The following is a 21,137-nucleotide window of genomic DNA, read 5'->3' on the forward strand; positions in this document are numbered from 1 at the left end:
GCTAATTAGCAAATCCAGGTGATTGGAACAAAATACTGAGGAGGACTTTTACTTTCTGAACTTCACCTCTGATCTTAGGCCTACGTCAAATCTATAGGCTAAAGCTACGTTCACACTACAAGCGACAAAGCGACACGATACATTCATTTCAATGGAGAGCGGGCGATTTCCGGCGACACCGTCCGTCTCTGGCGAACGGCCACCTGTGTGGATTCTTGGGCTCGGGGCTGGGTGACAGCAGAAGGGAGCCTGATGACTTGCTGATGTTTGCAGGAGAAGAGATAAAGTGGTGAGTATCCTACCAAACTAGTGAATATCCCCAGTAAAAATGGGACGGTTCAGTGCTGGCCAAATACTAAATGCACAAAAACAAAACGCGTATTAAACCATTTATTTATGAGTCTCATATAAGTTTACACTCTGACATCCATACCAACAACACACCCACACAATTATAGCTGCATAATTTATTATTTGGCCAAACGCCAAACCTGAGAAAATGGCATCATCTGGTAAAAAGAAAAAAAAGAAAAAAATTAAAATTTTGAAGCCTTGCCAACAGATTGAAAGCCTATTTACAAAGACTGCATACTTTTATATTTAAATGGCCCTGGGATTAAAAATTGCAGTTTTAATGGGTTTCAATGGGGACATTTTTGTCCTTAATGTCCTGAGTGGAACTATTTGTTTACCTAGTGCAAAATAGATTTTTAAAGGAAATGGGGCTGAAATAGTACAATTCCAATAAAAAATACACACCCGTGTCAAAATGTATGCAGTTGGCATTAACACAGGCAAAATTATAAAACTAAAAAACACTGAAAAAGTCAACATCCATAAGGTCGCACAAGGGTTAAATATTATTTACACTTAGAGCAAAGTAAATACTATTTGCATTTAGTGTAAATAACTTCTATCTTTATTTGCACTTAATGTAAATAGTGTCTAATGTTTAGTGCAAATAGCCTCTGCCTGTTTTTCTTGAAGCAACTGACGCTGAAATAAATGAGTTGCATAGTCACATGTGGATACTTGAGACCAGTGTCCTGAAAATAAAGAAACCTGTGAATTTTAATAAAATAAACAAAAAGTGCATCAATGTTCAGATAGATAGATAGATATATAGATATTTGACCCAATATTTGTGAGTACTGTGTATGTACTTTTATGTTCATTATAGTATTGTGGTGTTAGCTCAGCAATATTCTAACATCAGACTCCATTGAAGTCAAATGTCTTATATGAGGGTCCATTTCCATTTGTGGTAAAATGCGGTCCATTTTATAGGATACTAATCTGTGTTGAGGATGAGGATCGTATTTGCATAAGATCTGTCTTTTCTGTCTCAGTCTAAGACACGTCTCATCTGTCTCAGTCAGTGTCACTCTCTTCTGAAGTGCAGGTCTGTGTCGTCTCATTTTTAGAGCCAGAGTGTTGCCGACCAGAAACAAAGAGTCGGCTACCTGCTGAAAGTTAAACTTGTGGCAGGATACTCCTGAGATGATTAATGGCTTAGCTTATGATTTCATTAATCTATTAATACCACTGATAAGTATCCTGCTGCAGAAAGAGAAGGTCAGTGTCAGAATAAATCTGGACACTCATTAACCCCTCAAGCCAAACCTCTGCTCATTAGAAAGGTCTGTGAAGACAGGCGAGAGAAATGGCATCTTGACTGGATAGAATGTTTTTAAAGAAATAGATCTTTTCATTGAATGGTTGATCCAGTTCACAAAAATGAATAATTTGATCACAGATTTGGTTCACGATTTAATCGTCAGCCATGCAGTCATGCACCTTACCTCACCTTATTCAAACATTTGGGGTCAGGAAGATTTTTAATGTTTCAAGTCTCTTATGGTCTTCAAGACTGCATTTATTTGATCAAGTACAGTAAAAACTGTAATATTGTAAAATATTATTGCAATTTAAAATAACTGTTCTTTATTTTAAAATGTAATTCATAATAGCTGAATTTCACATGATCCTTCAGAAATCCTTCAGAAATCATTCTAACATGCTGATTTGCTGCTCAAGAAACATTTCTCATATTATTATTATTATTATTATTAATGTTCATAAACTGTTATGCGTTTTCCCCCCACAAGATCCTTTGATTAATTAAAAGTTCAAAAGAACAGTGTCTATTTGAAATAGATATCTTTTGAAACATCATAAATGTCTTTACGGGCAGATTTGATCAATTTAATACATCCTTGTTGAATAAAAGTAATAACGTCTTACAAAAAAATCTTACCAACCCCAAACCTTTGAACAGTACAGTGCATCTTAAAAAGCTCAAAAATACTAGCAACAGGTCAGTGCGGCAGCACCATCACAAATGATTGATTGTGCTACTTTTGGATCAAGCATAGTAACTGCTTTCATAAGGTAGCCATACATCCAAGTTTATACTTGATAGACAGTCTAGATTAAAACATGACAAGACAAGGTTTTTTAGATCTGTCCTATGATTAATCTTTTGAGGAATTTTATGTTGAATACAGATGAAAGAGGCTGAAACTTTAGGTGTTTTCTCCATTATCTCATGGATCAAGTTTTTCCTTCATGTTGACTTGTTTCATTTCTTCACCTTATCTGGGTGGATTTCAGTATTTTTGGCCTTGTGCCTGTACTATGCTGAAAATAGATGCTTGTATGCGTCATACATTTATTAGTGCTCATATCCATGTGAAATCATATCCTGTTTTCTGGTCAATAAGATAACATCTTCATTTACTGCATTAGAGTTTCATTTGGATTTAGGTTGATGCAGGAGTAACTCATATTTATAGTCACAATTAAAACCTCTAGCACTTTTTGGCCCTTTTTAATTAAGGCAATAGCACTGATGGCATTGGTCTGTCGAAGATTGCAAGTAAAAAGGTTTTTAGTGTTTAATCAATGCTTACATTTGTGAGATTTTATATCAGCAGGTTTCCTTCACACATACTAATTTTATCCTTAGACTGAATGACACTTGAAAGCAAATTCAATTAACCTTTTACACAGTTTTACCAACATGGAAAAATAAGTTTAAACACTATGCAGGGGAGACAGAGAATGGTTGTAACACTTTGCTTTAACATTTGTAACATTGTTTTTTTCTACTTTTTATTTCCAATTTTGATTTGATTTTCAGAGCATTTTAATTAAAAAGCTAATACAAATATTACTCTAAATCAGCTAACAAACTGGAACCCCCATTTTCACAGACAAGGCTTAAGCCTAGTCCCAGACTAAAATGCATGTTTGAACTGTTTTAACTGAAAGCAACATATATCAGTGCCATTGTTTTATCTCAAGATGCACACCAGTAATACACAGTTGTGGTCAGAATTATTGGCATCCCTGGTAAATATGATCAAAGATGGCTGTAAAAATAAATCTGCATTGTTTATCCTTTTGATCCTTTTATGTAAAAAAAAAAGAAAAAACCTTTCATTGAAGTAAAAAAATTGAAAGTGGGGGAAAAATCTTTCTCCAAAACATGTTGGCCACAATTATTGGCACCCCTATCATTTTTGATATCTCTTTAGTATATTACCATTAATATTTACATTTTTTGACTACAGGAACATAAAATTGCCTATATGACTTCTTTTTTTCACTGCAGTATAAATATGAGGAAACACAAAGGCCAAATTCCCTTAATTATCCATCACAATGAGTAAAACCAAAGAATATAGTTCTGATGTGCCGCAAAATATTGTTGAGCTTCACAAAATAGAAAGTGGCTGTAAGAAATTATAGCTAAAGCATTAAAAAATCCCCATTTCCACCATCAGGGCAATAATTAAGAAGTTCCAATCAACTAAAAATGTTACAAATGTGCCTGGAAAAGGACTTGTGTCTATATTGTCCTAATGCACGGTAAGCAAGAAAGTTTGAGTGGCCAAAGACTTTCCAAAGAGAATAGCAGAGATTACTTGAGTCTTGGGGGTCAGAAAGCCTAAAAAACTACATCACTACATGTTGTTTGGGAGGGTTTCAAGAAAAATACTCCTCGCTCATCCAAAATCAAACTCCAGTATATTCAGTTGTCAGACACGGCTGACTTCAAAAGGGACCGGATTCTATAGTCAGATAAAACAAAACAAAAAAAAAGAGCTTTTTGGCAGTAAACCCACCAGATGGCTTTGGTGCAAACAGGGATAAAAAGTACCCCAAGCCCACAGTTAAATATACCGCTGGATCTTTAATGTTGTGGGCCTATTTTTTATTTATTTATTTTTTGCTGGAGGTCCTGGACATCTTGTTCAGATATCATGGATTCTAGCAAATACCAATAGATAAAAAATCTAAACCCGAAAGTTTCTGCTAGAAATCTTAGTGGGCCGTGGTTGGATCTTCCATCAGGACAAGGATCCACAACAAAGGGTCACTGAGCACAAAATGAAGCTTCTGCCATGGTCGTCCCAGTCCCCTGACCTGAACCCTATAGGAAATGAGTGAGTGAACTGAAGAGAAGAAGAACCAACATGAAACTGGGAATCTGAAGGATCTGGAGATTCTGTATGGAGGAATGGTCTCTGATTGTCAGGTGTTCTCCAGACTCATCAGGCATTATAGGAGAAAACTCAGAGCTGTTATCTTGGGGAAAGGATGTTGCAATAATTCAGTGCCAATAATTGTGGCCAACGTGAAGTAGAGAAAAACATTTATTTCATAATGTGAGTTTCCCCCCACTTTCAATTGTTTTACTTCAATGAAAGGTTAGAGTTTTGCAAATTTTTTGAATGGAATATCGTTCGACATAATTTTCATTTTTGGGTGAACTAACCCTTTAAATGTCCTAATTGAAGTAAGGCCTACTCCTGGCTTCATTTAAGCTCTGTCTATGAAACCAGACCAAAAAGTATTAAACCAATGCATAAGCATGTGCTGACAATTAAAAAATATATATTTTACTGATTGAAATTAAAATGCTAAACATTATTTGCAGTGCAAAAGGACTTAATATTAAAAATTGAAATTCAACAGTAAATAAATCACAAAATTTGGTCGTGCACATGGAGTACATGTAGGAACATGCTACAACGTACTCTGCATACTTGCAAAGGTTGACAACATGTTTGTCTTTGATGGGACTGTATGAGGCTGTATCACTTTCTCCAGCTCCAGATCTCAGTGTTTTTCTCATCTTTAACCAAGGCAGTGATATCTACAACATTCTGGAAAAAAAAACCTGGCCAGGCATTTTTTCCCTCTGCCTTTATGGAGAGTGAACGGAAAGTCGTAAAACCTGGTGCCAGCTCTTACCTGGCCTTCCAAACCCTGAGATGAACTTGAAGCAGAAAGATGAGTCAAAAGCGATACAACAATGATTTAGAGCCTTGCGGTAGCCAATGTTCAGGGAGCCCAGAGGAAACTCCTCTTTTCCGCCAGGAAAACTGATGGAACAAGAGGAGTCAGTGAAGGAATGATAAGTTCTGTCAGACTATGTCTAACAATAACTGAGAGAATCTCTTCTGCACCAGGGAGAAATAAAAGAGAGTGGAGGGGTGGAAATATTATGGTGGAAAGTAAACAAGGGCCATCATGTGGACAAGAAGAGAGAAAACGTGTCACAGACCGTATAACAGGTGGAAATGTAATTTTTCCATTTTAATGCGGTTTCATTTTCAATATTTTAATATTTGTTAATGTTTGACTAGTTGATTTGACACCTTATTGCATCTTTTTTTCTTCTTCTTCCTTTCTGCTCGACTTCAGATGTTAGTCATAAGCCTTGTCTTCATTGTCATAATGTTGTGGTTTTACATCTCTCATTTGAGCTTTGCAAAACCCACAGTTGTCGAATCGCTGAGCAAACACTTGTAGTGGTATGCAACATTCCAAACTGGGTTCCAGCATCGGTCAGCGCCATATCTTCAAAATCATTTGGTCATTATTTTCTATGGAGTGGAAGAGGAAGACATGAGAAAAAATGTTACAATCATGCACTTACATTCCTTTACAGACATTTTAGTGTAAGTTTACAGTATTTTTCTGCCTGCTAGTTGCTGCACATTCATAGTTTTTACTGCAGTGGATCTACAATTTATTAGAATTGTAAATGGAAGAAAATTGATGGGATAGCAGATTTTACTACAGTAATCTCTTATACAGTACAGCTACTAAAGTAAGTATCGCAACCCCGATCCTAATATTAATACTTAAATAAATATGTTTAATTCAATCCATTTATTTTTAAATATTTAATTATTTTTGTACTATAAAAGTACAATATTGCCACGTATAGTAAAAAGTTCATTTGAATTTAGTTAATAATTAAGCTAATTTTCCTCTACGTAAAAGTCCAAGGAGTTCTGCACTAGTGTCTGGGAGAACATGTATTAAAGATTTATAAAGTTCCCAACAGGGTGACTTCAAATACAAATGCACAATCCCCTTTTGTTTTTTGTTTGTTTTTTGTGTTTTTGACTTAGAGAAAGTCCAGAGCGCTTTGTTAAATAATTATTACTAAATTTAGCCCTAACAAATGTCCAAATTCAGTTCATGCGTATAATAACAGCAGTAAAATTGAGCTGGAGGAGACTTCACCTTTCATCAGCGTCACTTTCGGCTGCTGTCACCTCAGACTCATTTAACCAAGAGGAAAATTCATGTAAGTGTTTTTAGCATCTGCCAGATAAGCAACACATCTGTTCTCATTTGCACACAATGACAAAGAGCTGCAGAAAGTAAAGGGAGAGCTTGTCTGAGACATACATGTGGCAGTCATTTCTTTCTGGATGTGATAGCTTGGGACATGCTTAATTTCGACAAATCATTCTAGATGCACATCCGATAAATAGCAGATAATTAACTTGTGTACTATACTGTATTTATCAGATTTGTGAGGCTTCTTCATTATCTAGGTCATCATAGTCAGGTTTATTCTGGTGCATCTGGATTTATTTTTCCATTTACTGAAGACGTTTGGCCACTCGTCTGATCTTTTTATATATATATTATGTTTATACTGCTCTTTTGAGTGGCAGATATGTGTGTCTCTCTGTCTGTAAATGCATGTGTTTGAAAGAAGGGAAAAAATAGATAAGACAGGAGTAGAAATATGGGCCTTACTCTTTCTTTATTCTCTCATTCCTTACGCCCTTGAAGTGATCTGATGCATAGCCAAATCTCTGACTGACTGACCTTGCCTTTTCTGTTTTGTGTGTGTGTGTGTGTGTGTGTGTGTGTTCAAATCCCCTTTAACAATTAAAATGTGTACAGTATTATCTATACAGAAATTGTATCAAAGTATGTAATATTTCCTGTTTAATGAGTTAATAAGTTGCTTAGTATTCTAAAATTTCTTTAATATCTAACTTTTTTACATAAATATATTCAGCTTTGATCCTGAGAGCAAGATGATTAATTGTCAATGATATAAAAACAAAGGTAAGATGCCATAGAGCAATTTTCATCATTCTCTTTTGTTAACTTAATTGAGTGTTAATCACATAAAAATGAATAAACTTCAAATCCATTATGCTTAACTTCCCCTCAAGAATGCATGTCAAAAATAGATACTGGTGTATTACAGGTTTTGTTAATAGGATTTAAAGATTGTAAAATCGCTATGGATAAGAACATCTGCTAACTGACATTTTATTTTTTTTTATGCAAATTTAAAAATGATATTCAACATAGCCTATAATATAATTAAATACATATGATGGAAAACTTCCCTTCATGCTACACATAACAATAACGTGAAAACTGGTGACGGAAATGCCAGAAGTATTAATACAGTGTTCAAATGGTATGTTTAAAGTTTTCAGCCTTTTCCTGATGTGTGACGAATACATTTTTGGGGGCAAATTAATACCCTTATATTAATACTCCATTTTCAAATCATTCCTTCACCTCTAAATGATTGAGTTTGTTTCTGCAGCTACAGCTTTCACACTATTAATTTACTGTCCATTAACCATTTAAAGAGCAGCATGTCAGTCTAAGACTAGTTATACACTCTCTCCTTTAAATTGGATTTGAATGGATTAACTCCAGCCTTGTTTCGCAGAAAGCCTCATTCTTACTGTTCATAATTATATTTCACCCTGATATGCAAATTCAGGTCAAATTGTCATTAAGGTCATTGACATCTTCCTGACACTTTATCCTAATCCCACATGTACTGACTTTGGTCTACACTGGAAAGTTGTGAAGTTGCTTCTCAATATCCAAAAGGAGTTTTTCACGTGTGTTGATCAATTGTTTAAATCTAAACCAGTTTTATCAGCATGCTGTTTTATAATGGTTTCATGACTACTCTTCACTTATGTCATCTGAGTCAGTTAGTTTCTAAATGTGTGTATATCAAAAGCTCATGCTGAGATAAGACCATTGTTCTAGACATTATAATCTCAAAATAAATAGCCTGGAAGCTCTATAGCAAAATAGTATGTACTATATTTAGCTAACTGCTTCTAAAGCCTGAGGCCACTAATAAAAAATGCCTTTATTTTCCAGTTTATCTAATTTAATAGTACTTTTGTCCTATTAATATACAGTTAAATCATATTTTGCTACAAATTCTACAACAACAAAGGTGTTTCTATCAGTGATGTTCAGGAAAATCGATTTAATGTGAGATAAGGTTTAGGTAATTGATGACAAAATTTTTGGTTGAACTATCCATTTTCCATTAAACACTTTAAAAGAGATTTTACAAATTCATTAATGTGAATAAAGAGATGGCATGCCTGATGGGGACACAAATTTTGTTAAGGAGATGTGTGGGGTATTTTAATGGCATTTTTCTCCAAGGATTTCTCACGAGTCCCAGGAGAGGGGTGCACAGAAGTCTTTCCACAGACACATCCAGATGTGTGAGCTTGTTTTCCCAATGATGCTGAACAGATGGCATTCAAACGCTTGAGTACCTGACTTAGCCTGACCTATAAAAGACAAAGCTGATTCTTTTATTGCCTAAGGATCATGCTTCTTGATTCACGCTTTATTTTCTTGACAGAGGACTATCGCGCACAATTTAGTGTGCATGAACAATTTAGTGTGTATAACACAGCGGACTGGGGCAGTACCCTTAAAAGGACATTTTTACTCCAAAAGGTGCATATGCCTTACTACAAATACATACCTTAAGGTACTACTATGAATCTTTTTGTGGTAAAAAAAGAAGAAAGGTACAAAGATGTCCTTTTTAAGGGTACTGCCCCAGTGACAGGCTTTTGTACCCCTAAAGGGACCATTCTTGCACTTTTTTTCTCTGTGTGTATGAGTGGAGTCTTTTTTACAGTGTAATTATACATTTAAGTACTGAGTAATACATAGTAAGTACTTAGTATGCATCATTTACTGTTATTAGTACATGTACAGTAACATATGTAACAGGGACACTAAAATAAAGTGTTACCAAATATTTTTTGAATATTGTAATTTTTTTTTGGCAGAGGTTTACGTGGAAAAAAATGGTTCAAGAGTACTTTATCGAATGGATAAATAGATGGATGGATGATTAGAAATGTTGCCATAACTTAAAATAAGTTTGTTGAAATACTAAAATTACTCAAACTGAAATAAAAATAAATTAAAGCTAAATACAAAAAAAAATTAATCAAAAGCACATAACAAAATTACTAAAACAAACTAAAATTAAATTAAAGTTAATTCAAAATATTAAAAAGTAGCCTATAATAGTAGCTATACAACTAAAATAACAACTTAAATGTTCCATGGTGTGACAAACGATTTTCTTTTTAAGAAATGGGCTATTCCCTGTAAGTTTTATTTACAGAGTGTAAATTGTGTTTTCAACATGTGGAAATAGCATATCTGTATGTACTTTACAAAGTGAAAGTGATACTTTTAAATAGTGAAAGAAGCTATTCAAACAAAATGTAAATAGAAGTAGGCTAATGTGCTATTTGTACTGTGGTAAATTGTGTGAGCAGAGTGGGCGGAATCTGTGCAAATAGCCTTCACCAATAAATCTGCCTTTTTGTAGTTACTTCAAATAAACATTGCCTATTAATAATTAGAAAAGCCTATATATATATATATAAAATGAGAAAAAAAAAAGTTAAGAATAATTTTGAGATTGATGGATGGTTTCAGATATGGGTTGGGATGTCTCGTCTGAATTATCATAACAGCTTGAGAGAAGCATTGAGCTGGACACTCGTTCAATAGAGGAGGAGGGCTGTAATTTCTCGCCCTCCAGTGAAGTCTTTACGCATAAATTGGAGCACATGTGGTTGGCAAAATGGTGCATCATTCTTCCAATGAGAGGCGGAGTCAACCGAACCGTGAAGCGCTCCGTTCATCTGAATTTTCACACGGGTAAAGAGGGGCGCGCGGCTCGTTGCTGCCAGTTTGCTCTCTGGACGCAGTGCACAAGAGAGGGACGCGCATAAGAGAGTGAGGGATGAGAAAGTAGACGACGTAAAAGGGCACATTAAAGATATTTAATTGTAATAACCACTATGGCTGTTCCTGCGACTCTTCCGGTTCACTCTGGGACTTCTGTGGTGTCCGGTAAACTCTTCAGAGCCGACCCGTTCTTCTCGAGTCCCACGGACTCTCCGCGTCTGATCAACTCGCTGAACGCGACGCTTCCGAGCGGCGTAGCGACAAACGAATGCAAAATCGTGGAGGTGCACGGGGTGAAAGTCGCTTCTTTCAACGTTGATGGTCAGGAGCTCATTTGTCTCCCGCAAGTCTTCGACCTGTTCTTGAAGCACCTTGTCGGCGGACTGCACACCGTGTACACGAAACTCAAGCGTTTGGATATAAACCCGGTGGTGTGCTCCGTGGAGCAGGTGCGCGTGTTGCGCGGACTCGGTGCCATCCAGCCCGGAGTGAACCGCTGCAAACTCATTTCCAGAAAGGATTTCGAAGCGTTGTACAACGACTGTACCAATGCCAGGTTCGTTTGGTGAATAACTTTTTTTCTTTTTTTTTTTTTTTTTTTTTACTGCAAGTTTAAATTATTGATGTGCATGCATTAACTTTTAAATTGCAGATCCTAAAGTAAACAAATAATTTCCAATACTTTTTCAGTATTAAAAGAACTGCACAGAAGCAGAAATGTGTGAAACGGATTGTATTTTCCATCAGGGTTGGGTAGAGGAACATAGTGTCCCGTTATGTTGCTCTTGAGTCCTTTCAAAAGCAACAAGTGGAGCCCCAGTTTTGACTTGGTGGCAAATGATGAAAGAAATAGGCTATTAAGAATAAAAATAAATATTAAGAATAAATCTAGTTTAAAACTCTAAAGCTCTAAGAAAGTCCTTAGAAATGAAATCCTTGTGTTTATGTTTTTTACACAAATGTTCCACAGATATATTGATTTAATAGTACTTGTCTGTTAAATACACAAGAGAGTAACTTTGGTTGACTGATTTTGTTTTATGGTTTTCTTGCCAAATGACAATGTGGCTTCCTGAATGTTGGTTACATCCCACTGACTTTGATTTGGCAGCCAAATATATTTTTTGATATTCATATTTGAAAAGTAAATAGCAAATAAAATCAATCAAATATTATGCCAACTAATTATTCCAACATTTGTTTTTTCAAGAATTTAAACTTTTTTAACAAGACTTCATTTTTACAATCTAGAAGGTTACACTTGACATTGTTTACTTTAAGCCCAACAAAAGAAGGTAAAAACATGTTCATGACAGAAGAAATGTTTGCAGATTGCATTTGGACCATCTCAGATATTCTGCCAATGCAAGGTCCCGCAACCTCTATATGAGGTAAATTTTCACGATACAACTTTTATCAAGGAAGTTTGCTTGCCTTACAATGTGCTTATCTGTCTTCTCCATGGACACCCTGGAATACTTTCAGGGACCCTCAGGGGTCCATAGACCCCTGAATGAAAACCCATGGCTCTAATTGGATGGAATAGTTCCGTCAGGAACCATTAGTTCTGTGAATACACGTTGTGCGTCAGCTTGTGATTGTAATTGCCGTTCTTTGAAGCCCAGTGCATGCCTGTCCTGTTCAATCTCCTTAGATCCTCACATACGTGACACAGATCAATTTTCCAGATCCTTATGTAAACGCATATGCATCGGTCAACTGTTTATCCACTTTCCGATCTCACTGCTTGCTTTTTATTAAGGACATTTCGAGCGTCCTATGTTACGTTTCATTACCTATCAGTATAACAGTCTTCTTCCAAACAGAGAGAGAGAGAGAGAACCAATTTGTTTGCATTTCCTAGCAAAGACCATATTAGTTTGGAGCCTAATACTTTAATGCATTTAAACATTTCATTTGAGTAATGGCTTCTGTGTAATGCCCAAGTGATTAACTACATGACTGTATATATTTTAGTATGTTTTGTACAGTGCTGTGAAAACACTGGGATCATGTAACATCTACAGAGTCACGTTACAGTCGCGCTTTATTCACAGCAGACAATAGGTTAAAATATGGTGCTTTGAATGTGATGTCCTAATCCTTCTCTTTGTTGCGGTCTGTTTGTGCAGAGACCATGACTGAATAGAGGGGAGATATATTGTCATATTAGGTCATGTGTTTTGAAGAAAGTCTGTCATCAGGTTTCAAAGGGACTTTTGGATACATTCGCAGGTTTGCTGGAAATATTTTTATGGGGTGTGAATGTCAGAACTGTTGCCTCTGGTGAGATTAGGAAGCTAGTAACTTGAAGAAGAAAAAACGTCTTGAAATTTAAAACTATGATCTTTTAAGAAAATGATGAGAGAGAAAAGCATTTAATAGCAGTCAGGTTTTTTTTTTTTTTTTTGCTTGTAGATAATTATGTAAAACAAACACTGTTTTGTGGCTTTTAGTTCATGTCTGTTTGAGGCCATCCATTTGCTAGTGTACCGCTAAAGAAATATAATTCATTGTTAAGTCATTAATAAAAAAGTATGATATGATTCCAGGAAGAACAATATCATTTTTGATTGTATTAAGAATTTAGTATTGGTCACATTTCACCTTTGTGTTTTCTGGATTATGTTTCCTAGCAGATGGTTTACACTGCTTTGCATGAGTGAACTGCTTATTGACCTGTGACATATATTGTGGAGAACACACACATACACTCGTGATTTTATTTCTCTGTATAAACAGTGATGTCTCACCATATGTGATCCTAAGAATACAGTAGGCTCAAATGGTGGCTTGTTTTATTGCCTAGCTTGTCATGCACTGAACATTACCATTTATTAATAAGAATTTGAAAACTAAGAAGCTAGCACAATAAAACAGTCCATGCCTCAGATGTTGTTGAATCATGATTGTGTCAGTATGAAGTGATCCATGGTGTAATAGTGAGTCTGTACTTGGGCCTGCGGTGGACTATGTCTGCTGTAATATGAATATAGAATGGCCTCTAGGATCAGACTGAGTTCCAGCTTTAGAATCTGTAGTAAAGCCGTTTCTCTATTTCATCAGTGCACTTTGCTTAAGTGGAGAATGCGTTAATACAGTAACCTGTTAGTTTTTTTTTTTATACGCTTTGGTACTATTTTGGTATTCAAAAACTTTCAATTTCAACACAATAGATCATCAAAAGTGCACCCCCCCCCCCCCCAATTGTGTTAGTACAACACACAAATCACAAAGTATCCTTTAATTAATCTATATAAATGTTTCATTCACAGTAACTGCCTTTCATAAAGCTCTTAGTATCAAACTTTTTATTTGCATCTCTTCTCGTTCAGTTTAATACATTTGTCTATTATTTAATCCAACTGATCTTCATGGTTAATCAATGTATCATTTAGTACACCTATAGATATTGATTCTATAGTTTCTGAACTTGTTTGCAATTTCCGATACAGATAGCCAAATTTAATTAATTTTTTTTTACACAAGTGATATATCTTAGATGATAACCACCGCACTATGTTGAGAGAGAAAGAGAGAGAGAGAGAGAGAGAGAGAGAGAGAGAGAGAGAGAGACTGTGTACAGTAACATCAGATTGACAAGAGATGCATCAATAGAAGGGTCATGCTTCATCACGCATTTTGATAGCACATAACATTATGGATTCAATTACATAAGTTAGGTAATGTAAGTGTATTTTCTAATTTGGCAACTGTAGCCTTTATTACTGTAATTAATTCAGCAACAAGGATGATTTGAAACATTTTGCATTGTTCAAATGAACTGATTGTTAAAAGTACTAAACTGAAAGAAGATCATACTGTTGCGGTTTGGTGATTAAACCAAATTTTCTTATTACAGTAATCTTGTGTTTGAAACAATGATTATGTGGACTGAAAATATGTGCAACTGAATGAAAGCATTGCATCAGGTTTTGCTGTGTTACAAGTGTGATCAGTTTGGATCTTTGTACTGAGAGTTTTGAAAATGTACACCTTACTTGTGAAAATAGTACCAAAGCGAATAAATAAATAAAAAACACACAAAAAAAAAGTGTTCTAAAACAGGCCACACTATGTGCTGCTTTAAGCAGTGAGTGTGAAAGACCAGGAGAACAGCAGTCATTCATTTGATTCCTTATTGAGTTGTGTCTCAGCTGAGGTCATTCAGTACATTCAGTACTAATGAGCTTCTCTGGGGGTGCAGTTGCACTCAGCGAGGTTAATGTGTAGCGTGAAGTGGACATTTTGATAACACTTAATTACATTTGTCCACATCAGAAGCGGATGTTGGATGGTACGACTTATGCGTCACAGCATTGTGCCTCTCTGTCAAGAATCAGGCTGTAAATATGAGAAACTTCCTCTTCAGAAAGTTATTGTGTAGTCCAGGTGAACATCAGGAACATATGGATAGTAAAGTTAGATTGTTAGATTGCAGGTTCAGATAATTAAGCAACAACACTGTAAAAAATTATATGATCAATAAGTTACGACAACATATGTTTTACATTGCTTTAACTCATCAAAACAAGTTAAGCGATTTTTATAAGATTCAACAATTTTTTTAAGTCAGCTTAATGTAATTTAATGTGTGTGTGTGGCGGGGTGGGGGGTAGGGGGGGTATGCTTTATACTGTAGATATTCTATTTAGTGCCTGATTCGAAATGATAGAAAATCACATTGCTGTATATTTAGTCTTAATTATAAAAAAAAATATTTAGAAATAGCATTCTTTAAAGGTGCATAACGCAAGTCTCTGAGTTTTTGCAGAACTATGCCCCCCTCTGGCGACAAATAAAACTGCAACACTGCAACTGAACGCGCATGACGTCACGCCCAGTCTCAAATTCGGCCCGAATCCCTCTTATTTATTTTACTGTACAGGATTATAGAGGCAATCGCAGTGATCAGAGAAGGGCTCATTCAGCCCATCAGGCAATTGTTTAAGCATGTATGGGTTAGAAAAACGGGTATTTTTAACATGAAAAGTTGCATAATGCACATTTAAATGCTACCATTCAAAAGTTTAGGGTCAGCTGCTATTTACTGTATATATATTTTTTAAAAGAAATTAAAGCTTTTCTTCATCAACAACACATTAGATTGATCGAAAGTGACAGTAAAGACATGTATATTGTGGCCACGAATGACCAATTCGATACCGCGACTTACTAATACGTCAGCACGTTTTACTAATTCGTTCCCTCATTTTAAATAAATCGTGCGCACCATAAAGTAATTTGTTTTCTCGTTTTACTAAATCATGGCCACGTTGTAACAGTTCGTTCCCTTGTTTAGCTATCAAAAAGAGCAAACAAATTAGTACAACATAGCCATGATTTACTAAAACGAGAGAATTAATTAAGTCGTGGGGACGAATTCTTAATTCATGGCCAATATTTACTAAAACGAGAGAACAAATTCCTAATTTGTGGCCACAATATACATCTTTTTTTTCTGCATGTCATGTGCAGGGCTCCATATTAAATAAATGCTGTTCTTTGAAACTTTTAAGTCATCAAAGAATTTTCCACAAAAATATTAAGCAGCACTACTGTTTTCAACATTGATAATAATGAGAAATGTTTCTTGAAACCAAATCAGTGTCACGGGGCTGTGTAGTTTAGATCCGAAGAATGATGCGTGACAGAATTAATGATTGATCCTTTTAATAAACGCCTAACATAAAAAAAAGTTTAGGTACAGGACCTACAAAAAAACATTGATGATGCCAAACAATGAACAGAAAGAACTGAGGGCAAGGAATGATCAACAGAACAAGAAACAGGTGCATAACTCAATCAGAAACTATGGTAGCAAACTATGAACGAGGCAAATGGTAACAAGGAAAACGAAACCGAACATGACCATGAAACCAAACAGAACCAGCTACAAAAACTAAACATGACATGATCGTGACTAACGACATATTAGAATGATTTCTGAAGGATCATGTGACACTGACGACTGGAGTAATGATGCTGAAAATTCAGCTTTGCCTTCACAGGAAAAACCTTTCTTCTGTTTTCAGTTAGAAAGATACAATCTTTTCCAGTCATAGGTTGGTTAAACCAAACAGACAATTGAAGCGTTAAGAGCTTTTTACAGCTTGTGAGACAATAGCCCTGTGTAGCGATTATAACACAAAGGGAAGTTCTGTATGTTACATCAAGTGATTAGCTGATTGTGAGGTGCTAAGAGACAGGTTAGCACGTTAAGTACCCGAGATACTGAATGAAACAGGAGGAATCTGGCATCTTTTTTTCATGACCTGACGCTTGTGGGGTTCACAGACGCATAAATGAATGATCTCGTCTAGACGCAACAAGAGTCAGCTTGTTTTCAGACTAACAGATGCCTCATCTCACTTGTTTTAGCCATAGCATCATGACCTCCTTTATGACTTCTGTTGAGATCATGCGTCAGTGTTTGCATTGCGGTCATGTAGACGGGTAACATGCGGATGGATAGATGCGTTGTGATAATGTTTCTCCGAACAAAATAAACCAGACTTCTGTTTGGATCTCTTATCTGAGTGAGGGAGATAAGCTGTTGTAAAATAGTCAGTTTCCCCTTAAGACAGTCAAGCAGAGACACACACACACACTCACTCCCTCCCCACGCTTTTTCCTGTTGAGGTGTGGATGTTATGGATGGATGTTAGACACATGATAAGCCCTCTCTTCCTACTCACCTCTTCGTTAGAGGCTTGAAGAAAACAAAAATTACAAAGTGGTAGTTGACAGTATGTTTCAAACACTGTTTTTTTTTCTCATGCCTTCCTTTTAAAGGAGCAGTTCATCCAAAAATATCTGTGATCATTTACTTACCGTTATATATTTTCATATTTAACAATATGACCAAAATGGGTAAAAAAAGAAATTCAGCCACTTTTTTCAATGCAATTACAATGAAAGCTTTTCATACCTCAAAAACGATGTAAAAGCATTGTGAATTTATCATCATGGTAGTCCATGGCACATGCTCTAAAGTGTGTGTGTGTGTGTGTGTAAGTCATATAATAGCCTTGTGTGAAAAACAGGCCTTGGATTAAATAATCAGATAGAATTGGATTATTCCAATTTGTGAACAAATTATTCAGACAGTTTTTGTGAACCAGATGAATTGATTCATTGAAAAGAACTGACTCAAAACATTGTCTCATTCACAAATCAGACATTTTTCTTGTGAAAACGCCAAGGAGATGTAGGTCAGGTGTCAAGTATTTCAATGAATAACTACTTGTGTTTTGGTGTGTTTCTCTCACAAATCGTCAGAGGACTTTTATGGACGGTGCTTTTTTGAAGCTTTATTGTCAATGTATGGAAAAGAGCATGAAAACTGTCGTTGGATTTTATCACTTTTCTGTATTCTTTTAAATAGTTGTTTTGTCCACACTTGGATGGATAGTTTTGAATCTGAAACTGAATAAGCCACAGTGAATTAATTTATTTTGGGGAAGAGTTGTTCACTTTTTCTAGCGGCCTTAGGGCCAGATTTTCTAAACAGGTCAATTTAGCGTGAGAGCTATATTAATATATTTATTTATTTAAGTTGTTAGCAAGTGTAAGGAGATTGACTCAATTACGTAATTCACAGTGCTTCATGGGAGTGGGTGGGCGGTAAAGAGTTATTTTGGCGCAATTTGCTTGATTCCCTGATTGGTGGGGATTGTTTTGCATGGGTAATGTAGTTCTTCACCAGGAATTGCAATATTAAACATGAGTATTAAAAAAAAAGTGGTTTAAATGATGCGGGATGATGGCTTCTACAAAATGATATGCCATTGATTAACAACATAGCTCACAGTTTGTCTTTAATGGTTTAGTTATTGCTAAAAATCAATTCCCTTATGCAGAAAAGGAATGGGATTTTTTACTTCTGGAACCTGACTGTTACACTCTGTTGAATAAGTTTGAGATTCATTTCTTTTTGTCATGCCTAAGAAAACTCTTTTGTGTTAAAATCACTGTAACACCTGCCTTTTGTGGCGTGTTGGTTTATTCCATTCCTGTCTAATATATTCTCCCAATTTTTCCCATTCTCACCCTGTAGCACCTTTGAGAATGCTGCTCGCGTCTCTGTCCGATCACAAGGTGTCATCCCTGACTGTGCTGACTTGGCACTTCACACACACACACACGCACACTCACACACACACACACACACAAGAGGATTGTTTATTGGCTTGCAAATATGTCCTCTATCTAAAGAGGACAGAGAGGGAGGAAAGTATAGAGAGAATTGAATAAGTAAATGTTTTAATATGCAGGAGGCAAAGAGGAAAAGAAAGACAGGAAGAGTAGAAGATAAAGAAGGAGAAGTATTCATGAGGTTGAGGCAGAAACTGAAAATCAGTCAATGTAGAATTTTGGTCATTAGCGGAGCTTACTAACGTACTGTAAGAGTCACTTTTACTATTGCTAATACTTTTGTGATTTAAAAAAACTGTGAAAACTAAGTATTGAACTTTAGTGTGTAACTCATTTGTTATAATATTCATGCTAAAGACATTAATAAAAGCTCAAATTGGGATGCTATTTCTAAGCTATCATGATATAACATGCTGGAAAACAGTGAAAATGTATACTGAATCAGGGAGTCTTGGGCTCTTTTAACTTGTACCTTTTAGCAGCCACCTAACAACCACACAGAACACCCTAGCAACCTCCCATCTGCAAAAGAGGCTTGATCACAGTTGACACAATTACACAAATCTATTTTTTCAATAATTCTCAGAACGGAATAAATATAAGGTTGCTCCTTATAGTATAATTAGACCATTAACTAGCTTTTAGAGCAGTTCATAAGTGTCATAAAAGTAAATCATTCTCATAAATTATGTTCACATGGTCATTTTGTCTTTCAACGACATTTCTATATTTACACAAGCATTAAAAAATGCTTTAAGCCACCAGTTGTTGTTTCCTTGTGCCCCTTTTCCTCTTTCACTCTATGAATAGAAATCAGCATTTATGTTTTCCGTTTGCTTCTGTGATTCTTTTTAGACAGAGAATGAATGCCGCCTTTGTGTGGTTAAGAAACAGAGCAGCAGATAAACCGCCTCTCTCTCTCTCTCTCTCTCTCTCTCTCTCTCTCTCTCTCTCTCTCTCTCTCTCTCTCTCTCTCTCTCTCTCTCTCTCTCTCTCTCTCTCTCTCTCTCTCTCTCTCTCTCTCTCTGTAGTCATCCTTCTTACACATCCTTCTAAATACATTTTACTCTGATTTTTTTTAAATGCAGAATTAATCAAAAACATGAATGGTCTATTCTTATCAAGGCTGCATGTATTTGATCAAAACTATATTAAAAACAGTAATATTGTGAAATATTATTACACTTTAAAAGTACAGTTTCCTATTTGAATATATTTTTAAATGTAGTTTATTCCTGTAATGGCAGAGCTGGATTTTCAGCGTCATTCCTCCAGTCACATCATCCTTCAGAAATCATTCTATATGCTGATTTGGTGCTCAGTTTTTATTAGTATTGGTGCTCAGTTATTAATTATTAAGTTTTCGTATTATTATTAATATTTTTGTGGAAACAGTGATGCACTTTATATTTCTATATAGTTATATTATCTTTTTATTTCAGGATTCTTTGATGAATAGAAAGTTCAAACGGACAGCATTTATTTGAAATTATATATTTTTTGTTACATTATAATGTCTTTACTCTCACTTTTGAACAATTTAATGCATCCTTGTTGATTTAAAGTATAACTTAATTTCTACCCCAAGCTTTTGAATGGTAGTGTTCCACAAAAATAGTAAGCAGCACTGCTATTTTCAACATTGATAATAATTCTAAATGTATCTTGAGCTGCAAATCAGCATATTAGAAGGATAATGTGACCGTGAAGACTGGAGTAATGTGTGTATATACAGTGCTATGCATAAGTTTAGACACCCATGCTAAAGTTGACTAAAAAGAGGAATAAAAAATCATCTTTTGGAAATTGAACTTAATGCCTTAATTTAAAAAATTTGGAAAAATCCAACCTTTAAGGACACCAATTTTCTTTGTGAATGAATAATGTATCGTAAATAAATAAATGTTCTTCCTTAAAATACAGGGTGCATAAGTTTGGACACCCCTATGTTAAATTCCCATAGAGCCAGGCAGATTTTTATTTTTAAGTATTTTATTTATTTATTTTTTTAGGATACTATGCATCCTGATAAAGTTCCCTTGGCCTTTGGAATTAAAATAGCCCCACATCATCACATAGCCTTCACCATACCTAGAGATTGGCATGGAGTACTTTCCATAAGATCATCTCTCAATGCAAATCAAACTAGCTATTAGGCTAACTGAAATAAAACCATGCCAATCTCTAGGTATGGTGAAGGCTATGTGATGATGTGGGGCTATTTTAATTCCAAAGGTCAAGGGAACTTTATCAGGATGCATAGTATCCTGGATCCATGAAGTAACTGGCCTTTAAAAATAAAAATCTGCCTGCCTCTATGGGAATTTAACATAGGGGTGTCCAAACTTATCCACCCTGTATTTTAAGGAAGAACATTTATTTATTTACGATACATTATTCATTCACAAAGAAAATTGGTGTCCTTAAAGGTTGGATTTTTCCTAATTTTTTAAATTAAGGCATTAAGTTCAGTTTCCAAAAGATGATTTTTTAGTCAACTTTAGTATGGGTGTCTAAACTTATGCATAGCACTGTATGTGTACATTAGAGCTAACTGTTTTAATTTGCCCTAATAATGCATAACATGCATGTTGTGCCTCTAGATTTTTTATAATGTACAACATTCTTTTATAAATATATACTAGATTTTTACATTT

At 35.4% G+C, this 21,137-nt stretch overlaps 1 protein-coding gene across 2 annotated transcripts in view; it reads left to right on the forward strand.

Moving 5' to 3' along the window:
• Nucleotides 1-10,218: 10,218 nt before the first annotated feature.
• Nucleotides 10,219-21,137, forward strand: part of dachb (dachshund b) — a 39,341-nt gene continuing 28,422 nt past the window's right edge. The window contains exon 1 of one of the 2 annotated variants that reach the window (XM_081361445.1): nucleotides 10,219-10,888. In XM_081361445.1, coding sequence (XP_081217571.1) covers nucleotides 10,437-10,888 — 452 coding nt within the window. In that variant the 5' untranslated portion in view covers nucleotides 10,219-10,436. The remainder of the gene's footprint in view (nucleotides 10,889-21,137) is intronic. The other variant, XM_081361446.1, reaches the window with a different exon arrangement.

Source organism: Scardinius erythrophthalmus, assembly GCF_964197995.2.
Source record: "Scardinius erythrophthalmus genome assembly, chromosome: 3".
NCBI classification, from domain to species: Eukaryota; Metazoa; Chordata; class Actinopteri; order Cypriniformes; family Leuciscidae; genus Scardinius; species Scardinius erythrophthalmus.